Genomic DNA, 18,608 nt, shown 5'->3' with positions numbered 1-18,608 from the left:
ATGATACCGCGCGTTGTTAACTTGTAATATATACAGAATACAGATTACCGGACTCGTGCTGCGAGTAAGTTGGTCGTTTTTGAATAAAGTCGCTTGTTATCAAAATTGAAAATACTTGTTTGAACTTTTTGAATTCAAAAGTATAATTTCGAAAATATGTCTATGTTTAATTTAAGTGGTTCTACGCCGGCGAATAATGCAGGAAATGCAGCAACGTAAGCATGTTTATTTGATTTCTTTATGCTATTATTTAATGCGGATACTAACGTTAAAACATTGTCTACCACAATCTTGTTTTTACCTAAGTTTCATATGCTTATAAATTGAAAATGTATTCATTTATAAATCAATTAATAACACTCAATTTGTACATTGTTGATAATAGTTTCTTTTCTTAAATTTATAATTGATTAAAAAATACCTACTTATTTTGCAATGCTTCATATTATACCTGTTTTAAATCAATATATTTTATAACTATAATCAACCAATTTTTAACAGCCCTCAATTTGGCTTTGGAACATCACTTGGAGGCTGGCCATCATCATCAACACCATCAACTACAACTAGTTTTGGTAACTTTGGGGCTGCTAGTAATAAGCAAACTACAAATACACCATTTTCCTCATTTGGTAATGTAGGTGCTCCTACAACTTCATTATCTTTTGGAGCCAACACTACATTAGCAACAACTACAACTAAACCCGGTATTTTTTAATGAACTTATTATTATTGAGGAAATAAATTATAATTTTATTTCAAACTATAGGATTTTCCCTTGGTATCAATGCAGCGTCAAATGCTCCATTAAATCTTTCTTTTGGTTCAACTGCAACTACAGCTGCTACATCTGCTTCTCCGTTTTCACTTGGAACTGCGTCAAATATCAAACCTACAGCATCACTTGCTGGTACACAATTGACATTAGGAACAACTACTAATGTAACTACTTCTGCTGCACCTGGTTTGTTAAAACTTCATTATTTTAAATATTTAATGCACATTATACATAACAGTTGTTATATATGCATAGCATAATAACATTATTTAAAAGAAGTGATGAGAAAAAAATGTTAATAAATTTATTAATAATAAATGTATGTTAAATTAATTTTTCTCAAAATATGTCACTGGTTTGTATTAAATAATTAAATAAATTATCATTTTTAGTATCTCGTGGTCTGGGTGGTCTAGATACAACTTCAAATTTAAATCAAGGTACAATTAAAATTTAAAATAAATAAATACATTTCTGTCTTCAATTAATTATTATTTTTATATTTATGAAATATTTAGCACAAAATAAAGCTGTACCTGCTCTTGAAATGCCTGTTCCTAATGAAATTTTACAATTAGTTAATAATTTAAAGTAAGTACTTGAAGAAATTAATGATATAATTATTGTTAAATAATCTTTTTTGTTGAGCTTTGTTAATGTATTTTTTTATCATAACATGATACATATTATGTGAAAGTCTGTTTTAATTTCCATGTATGAACATGTCCAAATGATAAGAAAGTTAAATGCTAAGCTTTAGTTTTGATATTGATACGTGCAAAATTTACATCAGTGTTAAATACACATTTTTATATAAAATATATAATATAGTGCTAAGACAAACCTAAATGAAGTATTTTAACTAATTTTACAGAGATTTTCTTAAGCAACAAAAAACAATGAGCACTGAATTAGCTCGTATGTCATCTAAAGGTTCAAATGAAGTTGCAGGTGATATAACAATGTGTCAAAAAAATTTACAATTTATAGAACATAATCTAGATAAACAAAAAACGTCCGTTGAAAAATTAAAATATGAAACTAATAAAGTATACAAATAATTTAATTTTTATTTGTTTAAAATTAATAGGTAATTTTTATTTATTATAATTATGTATACACAGTGTCTACAAGATTTTGAAATTGCTCAACGTAATCATGATCATCCAGCAATGGTTCAAACAGATATGGAATCTAATATTAAATACTTTGCTGAGCTTATCAAATCATTACAAGAAAAAGGAAACATATTAAAAAATGAAATTGAAAATACTCAACAATACTTAGCAACATTACCTTATAATAATAATGTCACGGTAGATGGTATGCTCAATTTTTTTTAGATAAGTAGTATTTGTTTTCTAATCTAAATTTTACTTTTCAGAATTGAGAAGAATAGGGGAAATGTATTACAAGAATGTTATTGCATTAGCTGGTCATTTGCATGGTATACATAATGAAGTTCAAGTATTAAAAGCAAGGCATCTGTCTTTCCGTAGAGAAATTTTAAATGATCATACAAATATTTTTCAATTGAATCCAAATCCAAGTTCATCTAGTTTCTTTACATCTCGTCCAGATACTACTGGTCCTAATCCATTCTCAGGTTTAAGTAAGTAAACAATACAGATATATTTAAATTTAAATTTTATACTATTAACTATGAAATAAATATTCTATTAGATATAACAGCTTCAGCAGCATTAAACTTGGGAACGTTTGGATTAGATCAGTCTGGCGTTCTTCAAAATCAAGGTTTGTACAGATTAATGTAAATGAGATTATATTAGCAATATATTTGTGACTAATAATATTTTAATTTAATTTTAAAATTAATTTCCTTTTATTATAAATATTAAACTTTGAATAATTCTTACTGTTTATAAATGTTCAAAGTATAGAAAACCTGGTTTTTTAATTAAAAAAATATACCCCCACTATTTATTTTGATTTAAAATAAATGTAGCCATTAATTTATTATTTAAAAAAAATAAATATATTTACAGATACAAGTAGTGTACAATCAAATTTTGGAACAAACACTCAACTGATGAATACAACACAATTCCAGGGTTTCTTTCCTAGCCATAAATAACACTTAATATATTTTAAGTGAGAATAAACTAATATACTTTATTTATTAATAATAATTTAAAATAAATAATGATGTATTAATTTGTTAGCATTATATTTGATTAATAAATTGTTAAAACTATTGTATTAAAATTTTTTAAATCATAATTAAATTTGAATACAGTATTGTACAATAAGCAAAACTTTTTAATATACTTAAGCTAATTAGTTTTTTTTTTTATGATAACGTTTTCTTTATAAATGAACTTTCAAAATGTTTAATTTCTATTATTTTTAGTTTTTAAATTGTTATAAAATACAAAATTACTGAATGCTTTACAATGATTTGTATTAAATTACTTAGACTTAAAATCAATCAATTTAATATACCTATAACCTTCACCCCTATATTAAAAGGTTTCTAATCAAACAACACAAAAGTAAATTTAAATTAAATTTATTAAATTTTACCAAGGATTCTGGGTAAATGTACTATATACTTACTAATTATTTTTAACCTACAACAGTACTTACTAAACAAAGTATATTATTTCAAAAATATTATAGTGGTTAACAATTTTCTAAATGTTTCTGTGCCTTACTGTCTATTTGTTATTGAGTATTTGCATATGTATCATTTTTAATTATTGCCTGAAGTTTGTTAGTTAAGCTTTTTGACAATAAAATAGAATAATATAGAAATATATATTTTATGTCTTCCACAGTTTTTGTATTGTGTTTAAATATTTAATCTTATAATTTTAGTCTTTAGTCCCAAACTTAACTTTAAAAATTATTTTTTAAGTTGGGTTTTATTCATAGACCTTATACTCAAGTGTAAGGTCTATGGTTTTATTAGATTAATAACAGTTTTCAAGTAAAATTTTATGAAAAAATTAATAAAGTTATCAACAGTTTTCCTTTATAATTTTGGAACCTACTAATATAATTTAATAATACAGTCCTTGCTTCATTATGTAGTAATTAACTAAAAAGATTTAAATTTTTTTTAAATTAAATGAATATACAATTATTTTCCTATATTAACAGTTAATTGTGTATATCATCTTGTTTTTAGTCTATTGATCTAAAATCTATTTAGACCAATACTTCAGACTTCAGCATACAGTACCTTATTTTATTATCAATTACTATTAAATTGTACACTCAATGGGTAGACTACATAGGATTAAACCAAGACTATTAAATATTATACAGTGTTTAAGACTTATATTTAAATATTATTTTTCTATAAATTAAAATTATTGCAGAAAAAGCTACAAATTCATACTATCATTGATTTTAGAATAATCTATTATATTATTAATTATATCATGATATGATTTACTATGGTAATAAATTTCTGTTTTTGTTACTTTTGTGGAAATTTTGACATTTTTTTTTAATCACGCTTCAAACATGTTCAATGTATAAGTAATGGGTGTATATATTGTTACGCCTTAAATATAAGATTACAGCAACCTAACTTTCGTGACTTAAACCAGAATAATCACTAACGACGGATACTAGCGTCTAAGTCTCGAAAACTAAACAGCTGATGAAATTAGTTAAGAAAATGTTATGTGATAACAATAGATAATAAAATAACAAACTTTTATAAATTACTGAATTAAATCATGGTGACATGGTGTACTCGAAAATAACATTGACATATAGGTACTAATATACTATAAAACTGGTCGTTTTAGTATTTGCATTTTGTAATAATGTCGAAGCACAAGACAGAAAATTTTGTAACAGCGTGAAAAATTCAAATAATAAGCACTAAACTAAGAATCAACTAAATAAAATAGACCAAGTTAACACTACTGCTATCATATATTTATTATTTATTATAACAAGACTTCGCTATTTTATAAACTACAAAATAATTTTTAAGTTTCTGTTATTTTAATGAATTTTGTAATACTTAAAAAAAATTTATACCTATTTAGTATGTATCTTTAATTTATTTAAATAGTTAATATAACAACATTTTAAGAGCCTTGTATTAAATTTTTTAATAATAATTGAAAAAAAAAATTTCTTTTACTTTTAACTAGCTTAAAAAGAATATAAATATTTTAAATAATGTATCGTACCTATAAAGAGAATTATAATTTAAACATTTTGTAAAAATGTCCAGTATCTATGATTAGTCATTTTTAAATTACAACAAAATGTAGTTAAGGACATAAAGCTATTATTTTACTTGTAAATATTCAATGTTATGAAAATGAATGTTACTTCCTAATTTTTTTTTATTATTAGTAGAAAAACCTATAATGAATTTCTTGTTAAATTTACAAATCACAGTCAACAGATAAAAAAAATGCATCTATGAATTTTTTTCCTACAAAAATCAGAAAAATATCCAAAATAATTTTCAAAATTTGTCAATAACCTTACATCAAACGTTTATAAAAAATATTGTGATTTTTTTATTTAAATATTTTTTTAATTTGAACATGAACAATTCATGAATAAGTTTACAGTATCAAATTTTATTGTTTTTCGACTGAGTCAAAAAATGTTTATTAATATTAATAAAAAAAAATTTTTTAAAAAAAGTGATAGTTGAAAATGTCTATAAATAGTTTATTTTTTAAGCATTAGATGAACATTTTAACTATCAACGATTAATTGTTTTCAAATAAGGTACCTACACCAAAAAAAAAAAAAAAAAAAAAATCAATTTTGTATTGATTTTGCGTAAAAGTCAAGGTTTTCTTGATTATTTTTTAAAAAATGCTGGGAAATTTTTTTCTAAGTAACAACCAAATTCAATCTGTTACCACAAATTACTATCAAAAGTTTAAATAAAAAATCCATGCGTTTTTACCGACCTAGAAGGTGGTTACAGGGACAAAAATTAAAATCGTATATGAATGTAAAATTAATACACAATTATAGTTCCGTTCGAAATCTAAAACAGTTAAAAAATAGTTATCGTTATCTGTACTTAAAGAATTATTCTTCACACCCAATGAAAAATTATTTGCGCGCCGATTGATTTAGTGTATAAATGTATAATAATAATATGATATATCAATACCAATTTACGACGGGGCTATACGACGATGAATAATCTTTGAAACGAGGTTACTATTTTTAAACCTGTGCTACGATTCTAGTCTCTAGAGACTGGCAAAAAAAAAATAAAAAGAAAGACAATTTCCGTTGCTCGCGACGCACCGTGTTCCTAATTCCTATATAGCCCTAATTCTGTAGGCTGCAGCAGCGAACCCTGGCCGGGTGCACACTCATGGTCACTGACCCCCAAACAGATGCAGATTTCAGTAGTTCTTATCAGTTGATATTAACAATTATTGTTGTTGTGAGATAACTCGGAATCGTCGTTTTAAAATAAAAATATTTCTCACAACTTTTAACCAGCACGAATTGAGTATAGCATTCGTAAAATCTCGCTCCGATTGAAGACTTTCTAAATAACGAGTAACTCATACGCGGTCCGTTTAGTTTTAAATGTAATACATAAACTAAATTAAAATTTTTTATCTCAGAATTTTCAATTTTTATTTAAGGTTATACCGCGAATTTGTTCGTTTTTTCCTTTTGTTATTGTTATTATTCATTATTATCGAAAATATCGAATATTCCACTACGGTATAGATATTAGATATATATCGTCCGTTTGTCATTTGTCAATCCCACATTCATTAATCGTTATCGGATAATAGTGTTTTATTTATTTTTGTGTTGTGTGTAACTGTTAATAGTGTTGGAACTCAAACAAAATACTGAGCCAATTTCAAATTACCAATACTTCAATTTGGATGGTCGTTTATATTTTATAATCGGATGTGAATAAACGATGCTGTTGTTGAATATTATTCACAGGAATAAAGACGAATGTTTCCTATTAATTCTGGCGCTTTTACTTTATTACGTGATGATATTCTTAGAAGAAACTGAGAAACTTCGTTGAGAAGGTAGCTAGCAAATTTTGATTTGTACTGTATATAAAAATAGAAAATAAATTAAAAATCAGAAAAAAAGGATTTATATATAGTTTTTTTGATGTGATATAGATATTTTTGTATCCATAAATGTATTATGTTGTTAACATGTTTTCAATTTTTAAATTAAATTTGTATTTAAATACCTACTTTAATTGATGATAATATTTTTGAATAATGATTATTATTATTTTATATTAATTGTTGTTTTTAATTATCTACTTAATTTTGAACTAAACAACAATATGAATTATTTAAATCACTTTAGGTTTCAACAACAAAATAAACTATATATACAATTATAAATTAGAACTTGAAATGTATTATTTAAAACAATATTTTCAACCATTTGTTTCTTTAATTTAAAATATATTTAACTAAATCAGTATCATCAGAAAATCTAAAAAATAAACTTTTAGCTGCATACCATTTGGATTCTTCTTGAATTATGCATATGCCTAAAGACTTATTCAAATTATATCAATTTTTGTATTTTCTTAATAGTTATTTCATTAAATGTATTAGATTAAGCAAACACTTATTTAATGTGCTTGTAAAAAAAATTCACTAAGTGATCATCAAATTAATAAGCATACTGGTTAAGTTTAGTTTCATCAAAATATTAATAGCCAAATGACTAACCCTGCTATCCTGTAATCTAAAGTGCATTTAATATTTACATAACATGGCTTTATTTATAATAATAATAAAAGATTTTTTTAATTATCATATTCTGTTTAGCACCTATTTATTTTGACATATGCAGGTCATCACAAATATAATTTTTCAGATCCAATTAGTTGAGAATACACTCAAAATATTAAACATTTATAGCAATAGCCAAATAGGAGAAGAAAGAATACTTGAAAACTAATTGATCTATATTAGATTTTTACATAAGTAAATTTCTGTGTCGCCAAAAAAACATAAATATTGACTGACTGTGGTTCACTCAATTAATAAATAACATTGTTAAAATTTCTTTTTTATAAATAAATTTGTATTAACTAGTAATTTTTTATACTTCATATTAGTTTTCTTCATTTATTTATCAAAAATAGTTATTTTTTTATCATATATTTAATTAACCAATGCCTATATCCGCCATATGTATTGAAAAGAAGTAGTAATAAATATAAAACCTAAAATTAATACTTAAATAGTTCTTAGCACAAAAAACGATATTGAATATTCTGTGGGCAGCCATTTGACTACTGGTGTTAAAAAGTACAAATTTATCTAGTAACTTGATAATAAATGAATTATTATTTTTTTTTTAATTAAAATTATCAGTTTTTGTATAAACAATTAAATGTTTTTATTTAAAAATATATACTTATTTTTTTTTTGATTTTGAAGAATTCCTACATTTATTATTCAAAGATGTTTGTTGAAGATCTAGTTAAAGGATTTTATGACATAATTTCAAAAAATGTAAGTATAGATATATATATATATATATATTGTTAAATTTTATTATTTACAACTATACATTTTTAAATAAAAAATTGTTTTTTACCTAATTTATTAACTTAATATATAAATATACTTCCCAGTCATGAAATCTAAAATGTTTGATTTTAAAATGCCTGATGAATCAAATTCATTAATTATATATGCACAACCTTATTAAATTAATTTAATTTCTTAAGTAATAAATATATCTTTTATATTCATGTTTGTATCTGATTATTTTAAAATTATTATCACAATAGTATTGGACTATCTCAATAGTTTAGCTGTAATAATATTAATATCATACTTTTTTTTGTTTTTTTATCAGAAAATTTTAATTTTGGTTAACTACGATGTGGATGCAATTTGTGCTGTAAAAATACTTCAGTGTATATTACGTTTTGACAATATAGTTTATGTACTTGTTCCAGTCAAAACTATAACAGAGTTAAAAAAAGCTTTTGAAGAGCAAAAAGTTGATGTAAGTACTTGAGTATATTATTGTTTAAATGTTCATCTTTTAAATATCAATTTATTTTAGGTGAAATATGTCGTATTAATCAATTGTGGTGGTACATTAGATATAATAGAAATATTAGAACCAGAGGAAGACATTACTTTTTTTGTTGTTGATAGTCATAGACCTACAGATATATGCAACATTTATAGTAGTTCTCAGGTATTTTATTTTTTAAGTACTGAATCTGCATATAATAAATATTTGCTATTTAGTAAACTTAATTGTGTATTTTCAGGTTAGAATACTTACTCCTCCTGATGATGAAGAAAAAATTCCTGATTTTGAAGATATTTTTAATGAAAATGAAGTAATTATTTTTGATATATTTGTTAATGCAATACTCATATTTTTTTTTTATGTTTAGTCATCAGGCGAAGATGTCGATTCCGATGAACTGGATGAAGAAGAGGCAGATATTGCCAATATCGATAGCGTTGAAGAACAACAAAACAAAAGAAGAAAACTTGATCAAAGCACATTAATTAAAAGAAGGGAAAGAAGAAGATGGGAAGAAAATAGAAAAAAATTGTTATTTGATTATACTCAATTTTCATATTATGGGCGTTCGGTATGTATATTTTAATGTTATTCTAAAATTTTATCTCTCTATATAATATACATATTAAATTTATAGGCTGCAATGTTAATGTTTGATCTTGCTTGGAAATTACATAGAGAATCTGTTGATTTATTATGGTAAATAATTTACTTATACATTTTTCTTTTTTTAATATTAAATAATTTATGAACTTTACATCCTTATCAGGTGGGGAATTGTTGGTGTTACTGAACAATATATTTTAGGCAAGACAGAACGTATGCGATATCTTAAAGAAGTAGAATTAATAGCTGGTCACATTGGTCGTATTTGTGATTCTACCGTTATTAATGATGATGAAGATAGTATGTCACAGTCATCAATGCTTAAACCCTCAAACACTTCTACACATCTTCGAATTGAATCAGAAAAAGAGTGAGCTTTTTTTAATTAAATGCATATTATTAAAATACCATTAATTATTATCAATTTTCAGTCTACTGTTGGCTCTATACAGACATTGGACAATTGAATGTAGTCTTCGATATTCCATGTTTACTGCAGTATCTTTGAAACTTTGGACAATCAAAGGCGAAAAAAGACTGAAACAAATATTAGCAGAAATGGGGTAAAATCATTATCTTTCAGTTCATATATTTAGTGTTTTTATCTGATATACTGTGTATAGTTAACATAATATACTTATAACTTACAAGCAATAAAGTTTATCACTAATCTTTACTTTTTCTATCTGGGACTTTTTTATGAGGCCCAAACATATCGACTCAAGTCAACTTTCTCAACCATGAAAAAAGTATGACAAAATTACTGAGTTAACTGATTATTCTATCTAACAACAAAAATCATTGATTTTGACAACATTCAACCTTTAATACTATATGTAAACATAATAGTTAAACTATTGACATACAGTTTTTTTTTCAACAACCATGGTCTCGCTATAAATATTGTACTGTTTATTTTATTCTGATCTCTACTGCCATTAACACAGTTTACATTACTTTTTTTTTGTTATAAACTTATTGTTTGACAGCTAAATTTGGCCGTGATATCTGATATGTTTTTTACATAAGCAAACTCTTCTGACAAAACATCAAGTATCACTCTTAAAGTAGAATTTTGGCCATTTACTGATCATCTCCATCTCAGTCTATGTCTTAGTTTTTTTTTCAAAGTAATTTCTGGGTTAACATCAGTATCTTTTTACTTTTAAGGTTACCTCTATCTGAAAGTCGTCAAATGTATCATTCAATGGATTTAGGTTTACGTAAACAATTTTACGGTATGATGGAAAAAATTTCCAATACCCATAATTTATTACAAATGACTTATCCTTCGTTTATGCTACATCAAGGATTTAAAACGAGGTATCAGTGTGCTGACTATGTTTATTCAATGGTTGCTACATTAGAAACCAATGTAAGTTTTATAGTTTTTATTATTTACAGTAATTTTAATTTTGAACCTTTTCTGTTTTTTTTTCTTTTTTTGAAGTCTCGCGAAAATTCTCCTACACAGTGTTTTTATAACACAATGGATTCATTGTCCAGGTAAAATATCGAGATTATTAAATGAAAAATGTTATCACTAAATCAAATATATTAATAAATTAAATTGTTTTAGATCAAAAAAAGATTTTTTAGATCAAGGAATAGAAAAGGCCAAGTGGATATTGTCCAATATGTTTAGGCATGTTCAGGCAGCATTAGATATGAGACAAGTCATATTGGCTGGACCATTTTACTATTTAATTGTTCAAGAGGTATTATTCCATTATTAATTTAATAATTAGCATGATTATTTTAGTATAATTAAACATATATTTTAGTTTATTATGATTATTAAACTTTTTGTGTAGGGTACATTGCATTCTCAGCACTATTCCAATCCTCACTGTTTAATTATGTTAGCATCATTTGCATTAAGAGCTCAAGTAGCATCATCAAGAAAAATCAAAGCTACTCGTTTACCATTAATTGCTTCAGCAACTCTTGATTCTGATCAAGATACATGTTTAATAGTTGGTATCCCTCCTATTACTGAGTCCATGCCTAGAAGGTTAGTTAATTTACAATTTTATTTTTAGTAATTATTATGCCATTTATCTTCATTTAACTAAAACATAACAGAAAATTAAATTTCAGTTCAGTAGAATTAATTGTGTGTTAGCTTTAATATTGGAGTAAACTGACCTACTATCAAAATTAATAGTAGAAACATTATCTGTGTTTTGATTTGAGCATTGGCTTTTTTCAATTTATTAATATTTAAATTAGCATTTTTAACTTGTAATATTTACAATACTTTATATCTAATCTTAATTTTAAAATTAAAATGTTAAAAAAACTTATACTTAAATCAAAATAATTTATGTCAATCATTCAATTAATTTTTGACTTTGGTAATAGGTCAATTTATTCTAATATTAAATCTAATTACACAGAATTGATTTTACTAATCATAAATTTGCTGTATTGTATGTTAGTAAAACGGAAACAATACCTGTGAGTTTAGTGTTCTCTTAAAATAAAATTTGCAAAAGTATTAACAAACAAATATATAGTCCGATTGCATTTATTTGAATCTTAGTTACTTAACTATATTCATAATCCACATTGTTTTTATTTCCCTTAAAACGCTTATAATTTATAAGTCATATTTGAGGTAGATAATATTAATTATTATTACTTATTATCTTTCATAATCAACAAAATACAAAGATCTATCAATTTAGAAATTATTTCTACCTTGCTATAGATTTTCCATTTTATAAATTTAACAAATATAACAAAGTTTGGTTAAAATCATTATGTTGAGATTCATTGAAAATTATTTGGTTGATATATAAGTATGTTTATATTTCAATTTTCAAACAATAATTTTGGTTAACTGAAACTTGGCAATCACTTTAAAAAAGTGTTCAGAACAGTTTATTAAAATTTCATTTTTGTCTGCTATTTTCTATAAAAATTACTGAGAATTCATTAATAACTGTAGGTTCAAAATTGAAAAAATCAATTATTGACTTTTATGTATTTATTCAAATATTTAGTTATTGAACATTAATGAAAAAAAGTACTAATTTTCTATTTAATATATTAAAGCTGAAATGAATATTTTTTAAATCGATAATGATAAGATGTTAATAATAAGAAACTGCAAAACTATATTATAAGTTTTAAGTTTAACTGTTGGGTTTAAAAACACTAATTAAAATTAAAATAGGTTAATGTCCAATACTCCATATACGTTAAGAAAAAATTTCAGCTGACCAACTTATCTGTATGGAATTGCTATCTTGCTACACAGCAGGCGCAGTATCGTACTAAACAATTTTCTGACTTAAGGAAAACTTTCTAACCATTTTATCACTCATATATCCAGTTATTTATCTACATTTTTTTTATACTTACTGGTATAAATATTATTTATTATTAAAGACTTTATCTTTGTACTAAATCTATTATCTAGACTCATCCATCCATTTTGATTTTGAGGAAATTACCTCAAAAAAAAAACCTACTCACCACTGACATCAAATGTTCTGGTAGTAAGACCTTATGGGATAATGCTTGAGCATTGTGTGACAACTGCTGAGATTCCTTTTTAATGTGAATACATTTTAGAATCAAATCCAAAGTTTAATGAATAATATTTGAATGCTTACTAGGCCATGGCATTCTATGAATGAAATGATTGTATCTATTGAAATTCGTGGAAACGTGTACAGCACTAGTCGAATAGCTTGTGAACATTATGCATTATAATTAAAGCGCGGATTTGTATGCATTTGTATATTTATTCTGATTGATCATATGATATACCATGTGAGCACAAAATTTATTTCATGACATAACAATTTTAAACATTTAACTTTTTTAGTGCATATTTTTTGCATATTTCAACATTTTTCAATTTTAAGGGCTTAATTTACAATTTTAATTGCATATTTCATCTTTTAGTGTATATTTTGAAGTTTTTTTAGTTTCAATTAATATCAAAATAATAATAGGTATAAACAGTTTTTCCAAATATGACCTTAGATCAATAATCAAGGAAATAAAATATTATTTATGCATATATTTACGTATATTTAAGATTTTTAGTTTATATTTGATTGGTTTTTAATGCATATAAATCCAGGCTTTAATCATGATTTATCATTCCTTTATATATTTGAGGAAAATATAAAATAAAACCTTTATTGTTTTATAATTTTTAATTTATTAAATAATAATATAATTACAGTGTGCATATAGTGTTCAATCTAAAGTGTAATATAATTTAAACTTTTAGTTTTTTTGGAAAAGCGTTCGAACAAGTTTCCAACAAAACAAACATTGAAGTTTCATTGGATTACTTTGATTCGTCTATTGCAAAAATGCAAACTAAAGATCGACCAAAGTTTTTTGATGCACTGACAGCGTTACTTAGTTGACAAGTAATGTCTATTGTATTATAAAGTATTAATTGTTTAAATTTGATATAATGTAAATTAGTAAAATATGTTTTTTAATTATAATCACAATAACATTTTTTTTTTTTTTTTTTTATGAATATTGTTTATTTCATTAAATAAAATATTAACATAAGTATTATAATTTGTTTATTGAATTGTTACCTCTTAGATTTTTTTAGAATGGTATATTTTGTGTTTATACGTTTTAACATAATACACGGCATCAAATATTTGAACCTAGAAAAAAAAAGAACCATAAATATTTTATAAGTTAATAAATGCAAAGCAATTTTTATATGTTTAGAGCATATAATATTACTATTTTCGTAACAAAACAATTATTTATAAACAAATGTATACATTTTTTCGCTTATAGTAAATAAAAAAACACCATTGATAAACTATACATAAATTATAGTCCAAAACTAATTTAGTATAAATAATGGTGTAACATGCTTGCGTTATAAATTTGTTATACTATGAAAAAACATTAAAATTAAAGTTTGATACAATTAATACTTTTTTATGTAATTTTACACAGAATAAAAAAAGTAATTGGAAATAAATTAATTTCTGTTTACAAATCGATAAATAGCAATATTATTTCTCAAGTTTATAAGCTTTTTATATATATTAATAACCAAGTACCTTGATATTTTTTTAGCGATTACATAAAATAGTATTTGATTTATTAATAAAATAAATCAAGAATTATCTAAATTAAAGTATACCAATTTATATTGTGAGATCTGCCATAAAACAAAATAATTTAATATTAAAAAATGTCAATGTAATAACATAGAAACTTCCCCTAAATAAGTTTTTCTATATATGTAAAAATATTAAAACAATTCATTGTACTTATTAACTTCAGATATTTTATTTTTTATAAATACCTCGTTTAATATAAATACCTGACGAAAAGTCACATGTAATTTTTGAAGATCTGCTGACTTTCAAATGATGAATAAGCACTTTTTTGAAATAAAGCGCCCATTATGACCGTTTTCTTCTGCTATGTGATAATTTACACAATAGTTGTAACAGGATTTTGTTTTCATTCAAATATTTTTTTATGGATGATTTTTCTTTTGTTTTTATTTTAGAATTAATATAATTATTATAGGCTTAACCCCGTTGTCATTTTAAACTACATACCTCATCAATAGCATTGTGTTTTTAAAAATCAATTCTAAATAATATTTAACACAATAAAATAGAGAATGTTTACCTGAATTAATGAATGTAACGTCATGACATGAACAAAATTTTAGTGATCTCTACGGCTGTTGCCATTGTGCCCTATATTTTTAAAAAAAGTTATAAATTTATTTATTTGAGTAAATATATTAAACAAACTTTACCTCTATGCCTATGACTATTTGAAGAACGACGATCACTACGGCTTCTACTTCTACGTCTATCTCTTTCATGTCTGTCAGATTTTCTGTGAAATTATTTTTTTTTTCAATTACTTAAATAAATGATTGAATACAGTAAACAATTATTTTCCACTAGAATAGATAATTACCTATCAGTTCTATGATGGGACCTGTCTCTGGACCTTTTAGATATCTTGTCATTATTAGTATCACGACTATGTCTATCTATGTCTTTAGAGTTACTTCTGTATTAAATAAAATATCAAAATAAAGTTAATATTTTAATCTTTAAGAGATTTAGTAACATACCTAGTACGATCCATGCGTTTTTTTCTTTCTTCTTCACGTTGTCTTTCTCTTTCCTCTACATATTTTTTCCTTTGCTCTTGTATTTCATTCACTGCATTTTTTAAACGAGCATAACCCATATGTTGTTTTCCCATTAAATGATCATCGATACGGGACTGAGCATCACCAACAATTAAAAAAGCTCCACAAACTTCACATACTTCCATTTGTTTTTCTTGAGCAGCAGCTAGTTCGTAAGTCTGAAATTAAATTTAAGTTACATAATATAAAATGTTTAGTATTTAATTTTATACTTCCAAAAATAATTACTTGTGACCAATGAATGCTTTCATTTTGCTTTCTCAAAGTATCACGTTCTTCTTTTAATTGATCGCAAAGTTTCATAAGTCCCTGAGCTTCTTCAACATGACCTCGTATGCCCATTTGTTCAGCTTCTTGCACTAACCCATTAATTTTTTCAGACAATAATTTAATTTGCTCTTGGTTTTTCTGACTTTGACTATTAGAATGGGACACCGGCTACAAAATATTAAATCAAAATATTATTTAATTATATTATTATAAATTAATGTTAATCCAATTAAATTTCCCAAAGCTATAATTATATCAAATTGATCAATAAGATGTCTAAATTTAAATCATGTAATAATTCTTTATACGTTAAAAGTTATAACCAATATCAGATAAATAATAATTGATAAAATTCATACAGTAACCAAACAAAAATTATTTAATGTAATTAAGTTCCTATGATTTAATTATTAGTTATAGCATATAATTTTCTTGAATTCTCATCACACTATGTATAATATATTGATATTAATCTATGTAAATTAATAAGAATTTTGGAATATTTTGTTAATTGTAAAAAAAAAAATGTATAATTATACATTATTGATAAAACTTTGACTATGCTTATTAACAACATAATTTACATACATTAAACTATGGATTAAAGTATTTAGAATTAGTATATTTAAATTTTAAAATAATTGACATATTGAATTAGTTTGAATAATTCAAAAGAAATTAAAAATAACCTAATATAAAATTAAAAATAAATAAAATTACTTTAATATAACAATAGTATATATTAAAAACACACTACCATATTACAATAAAAATTTAAGAGTTATCACCCACATATATACACAATTGAAGCTAAAATCTAGACTTAGTAATTATTTTAATAATTAAAATATTAAGGGGGGGAATTATTTAATGATGTACCTCAAAAACCTTTGACGTGTTTAAGATTCGAGGCTGTTAGCGCCGCATCCATGATCAACAATACAGCTTCCGATCACAATCTGCCTTTTTTAAATTACCTATAGAATACGCTAACAACTTTTTAGGCGAAATGAAATTAATGATTTCATTTTTGTACTGTTTATTATTAACAGTGACTGTAAATAGGTTATTTTTAAAATTTTTTAAGAACTTACATAAAAAAATGTAATGTTACCTAATTAAACATGAAATAGATTTGGAATACTAACCGTTTCAGCTTTATTCATAAGCTCCAACCTTTGTTTCCCTTTTTCGATGCGACGATCAACATCATTTAATAAACTAGTAGCAAATGCCACAAATTCATCTTCATATTGCATTTTAGAACGGCTACTAGCTTCATTATATTGTGTTTTAGCTTCTTCACAGTGAACTTTCGGACAAGCTCCAAGATCAGCACGGGTATTGACAAACAGATCGTGAGGACAAAATTTAACCATAAAGTATTTACAAAACTGAAAAAAAATATGTATAAAAAGGCACAAAATAAATACAAATTTTTAAATTTTGAAAAAGATATCTTGTATTGATCAAAAAATTGAATTCCAACTTATAATTCATAAACCAATAACAATAAAGTGTAAAATAATTTCTTTAAAAACAATATAATAAGAAGTTAATAAACATAAATTTAGTCAAAACCCTGCTCAAAATAAGTTTCACTACATTAATTTCAAATAGATATAACTCTTATGAATCATCAATTAATGATTTGACTCAATTAAAACGTAGTTATCAGACATTTACCTCTTCTCCAGCATTTTAACTAGAGAAGGCTTTCAAATATTCACATTTAAAAAATATTTGAACAGTTTGAATAGCTTAAGCATAAAAAATTTGAAATGTTTGAACACAATAGCAGTTTAATTTTAATTATTTTTTGAAGAATAGTCACTGTAATACCACTATTATGTTTTAAAATTTTTATTGTTAGATCTTTAAATGTTTATCAGTTCAAATTAAATCAAGATTTCGGTTTAAATTTGAAAAACTGAAATTTGTCCCATCTCTAATTTTAATATTTTTAGATAGAGACAAGAAAAATAATTAATTAGGCTTAGGTTATCTGAAAATTAAAATTAATTGGGAGAAAAACATCCACTTTGTTAAGTGAAGTAAAGATAAATATTTCATTATCATTCTCAAAACGTATAAAATAATATTTCATTGAAAGAAAATCACAAAGCTATATTGATTTTATAAAGCTAACGCTGACCCATAATTTGTTAAAATTATTTCACCTATTCAATAAGGAAATATTGTATTATGTTGACATAGCAACGAATCGTAATTAACCATAATAATAATTTACCTCAGGATCTTCCCAATGTACAGGTTTCTTCTGAGCATTGGGACCATCGTTCCGATTTCTCCCCATAAGTTCATCGAGTAACGCAGCAGCTGCCGATACTGCCATTATGTAATTATATAATCAATAAATAACTAAACGTCAGAATCGATGTGCATAAATCTAATTGACAAAATGCGTGAATAATTGTATTCGAAGACAATGATTTAACTTGATATCGTGTAAATAAAAAATATTATGTTCGGTTACTGAATTGGTGAAAAAAATCAAATTTAAGGAGTTAGAACAATAAGAAACAACACAGCCAACGGGCTAAGATGTCCACCACACTCCACGGGTGCAATAGCAAAGAATTGTTATCTTTGAAAGGTGAGCTCAAGCTGGTCGAATGTTTAATACTTAAATCCATTCTGTCTCCTGTAACCATAGAGTAATAAAAATGGGTTTCATTATATTATAAACGATGATAACGTTTCAGACGTTTCAGTTGGTTC

At 24.6% G+C, this 18,608-nt stretch overlaps 3 protein-coding genes across 6 annotated transcripts; 2 read left to right on the top strand and 1 right to left on the bottom strand.

Annotated features, from left to right (window-relative positions):
- The first annotated feature begins 25 nt into the window (after positions 1 to 25).
- On the top strand, positions 26 to 2,935 carry LOC112603383 (probable nucleoporin Nup58). Its single transcript, XM_025351918.1, has 10 exons — positions 26 to 215; positions 502 to 707; positions 770 to 964; positions 1,171 to 1,218; positions 1,297 to 1,369; positions 1,653 to 1,827; positions 1,903 to 2,101; positions 2,163 to 2,390; positions 2,462 to 2,533; positions 2,785 to 2,935. Exons 1-10 carry the CDS (start codon positions 157 to 159, stop codon positions 2,871 to 2,873), a joined length of 1,344 nt encoding a protein of 447 aa, XP_025207703.1. The 5' UTR covers positions 26 to 156; the 3' UTR covers positions 2,874 to 2,935.
- Positions 2,936 to 6,186: 3,251 nt separating this feature from the next.
- Positions 6,187 to 13,888, top strand: LOC112593058 (cell division control protein 45 homolog). 3 transcript variants are annotated; one of them, XM_025337510.1, is made up of 15 exons: positions 6,187 to 6,321; positions 6,592 to 6,804; positions 8,191 to 8,265; positions 8,615 to 8,767; positions 8,828 to 8,965; positions 9,042 to 9,113; positions 9,171 to 9,374; positions 9,441 to 9,502; positions 9,573 to 9,779; positions 9,841 to 9,972; positions 10,580 to 10,784; positions 10,860 to 10,915; positions 10,989 to 11,127; positions 11,224 to 11,423; positions 13,662 to 13,888. In XM_025337510.1, exons 3-15 carry the CDS (start codon positions 8,215 to 8,217, stop codon positions 13,801 to 13,803), a joined length of 1,761 nt encoding a protein of 586 aa, XP_025193295.1. In that variant the 5' UTR covers positions 6,187 to 6,321; positions 6,592 to 6,804; positions 8,191 to 8,214; the 3' UTR covers positions 13,804 to 13,888. The 3 variants fall into 3 exon arrangements, with proteins under 3 accessions (XP_025193295.1, XP_025193211.1, XP_025193122.1); XM_025337426.1 differs by having other exon boundaries at positions 6,187 to 6,339; XM_025337337.1 differs by lacking the exon at positions 6,187 to 6,321 and having other exon boundaries at positions 6,395 to 6,804.
- A 131-nt stretch (positions 13,889 to 14,019) lies between these two features.
- LOC112592931 (luc7-like protein 3) lies at positions 14,020 to 18,547 on the bottom strand. 2 transcript variants are annotated; one of them, XM_025337209.1, is made up of 8 exons: positions 18,118 to 18,547; positions 17,015 to 17,260; positions 15,825 to 16,034; positions 15,516 to 15,754; positions 15,356 to 15,451; positions 15,189 to 15,271; positions 15,056 to 15,126; positions 14,020 to 14,061 (listed from the first exon to the last, which is right to left on the bottom strand). In XM_025337209.1, the coding sequence occupies exons 1-7, from the start codon at positions 18,220 to 18,222 to the stop codon at positions 15,095 to 15,097; spliced, it is 1,011 nt and encodes a 336-aa protein (XP_025192994.1). In that variant the 5' UTR covers positions 18,223 to 18,547; the 3' UTR covers positions 14,020 to 14,061; positions 15,056 to 15,094. The 2 variants fall into 2 exon arrangements, with proteins under 2 accessions (XP_025192994.1, XP_025192913.1); XM_025337128.1 differs by lacking the exon at positions 14,020 to 14,061 and having other exon boundaries at positions 14,550 to 15,126.
- Positions 18,548 to 18,608: the final 61 nt, after the last annotated feature.

This window comes from Melanaphis sacchari, unplaced genomic scaffold, assembly GCF_002803265.2.
Source record: "Melanaphis sacchari strain LSU unplaced genomic scaffold, SCAv2.0 Contig0_pilon_pilon, whole genome shotgun sequence".
Classification (NCBI taxonomy): domain Eukaryota; kingdom Metazoa; phylum Arthropoda; class Insecta; order Hemiptera; family Aphididae; genus Melanaphis; species Melanaphis sacchari.
Note: the sequence above shows the minus strand (reverse complement) of the source record. Positions and strands in the feature narration are given on the sequence as shown.

What these genes read in the sequence shown, in the direction of transcription:
- LOC112603383 (XM_025351918.1), top strand. Translation starts at nt 157, where the DNA reads ATGTCTATGTTTAATTTAAGTGGTTCTACGCCGGCGAATAATGCAGGA. An exon ending in AACTTCAAATTTAAATCAAG is followed by an intron (nt 1,219 to 1,296) that starts GTACAATTAAAA and finishes TGAAATATTTAG; the next exon opens with CACAAAATAAAGCTGTACCT. An exon ending in CAATTAGTTAATAATTTAAA is followed by an intron (nt 1,370 to 1,652) that starts GTAAGTACTTGA and finishes CTAATTTTACAG; the next exon opens with AGATTTTCTTAAGCAACAAA.
- LOC112593058 (XM_025337510.1), top strand. Translation starts at nt 8,215, where the DNA reads ATGTTTGTTGAAGATCTAGTTAAAGGATTTTATGACATAATTTCAAAA. An exon ending in TTGAAGAGCAAAAAGTTGAT is followed by an intron (nt 8,768 to 8,827) that starts GTAAGTACTTGA and finishes AATTTATTTTAG; the next exon opens with GTGAAATATGTCGTATTAAT. An exon ending in CAAATATTAGCAGAAATGGG is followed by an intron (nt 9,973 to 10,579) that starts GTAAAATCATTA and finishes TTTACTTTTAAG; the next exon opens with GTTACCTCTATCTGAAAGTC.
- LOC112592931 (XM_025337209.1), bottom strand. Translation starts at nt 18,222, where the DNA reads ATGGCAGTATCGGCAGCTGCTGCGTTACTCGATGAACTTATGGGGAGA. An exon ending in TTATGAATAAAGCTGAAACG is followed by an intron (nt 16,035 to 17,014) that starts GTTAGTATTCCA and finishes AATATTTTGTAG; the next exon opens with CCGGTGTCCCATTCTAATAG. An exon ending in AAACGCATGGATCGTACTAG is followed by an intron (nt 15,452 to 15,515) that starts GTATGTTACTAA and finishes TATTTAATACAG; the next exon opens with AAGTAACTCTAAAGACATAG.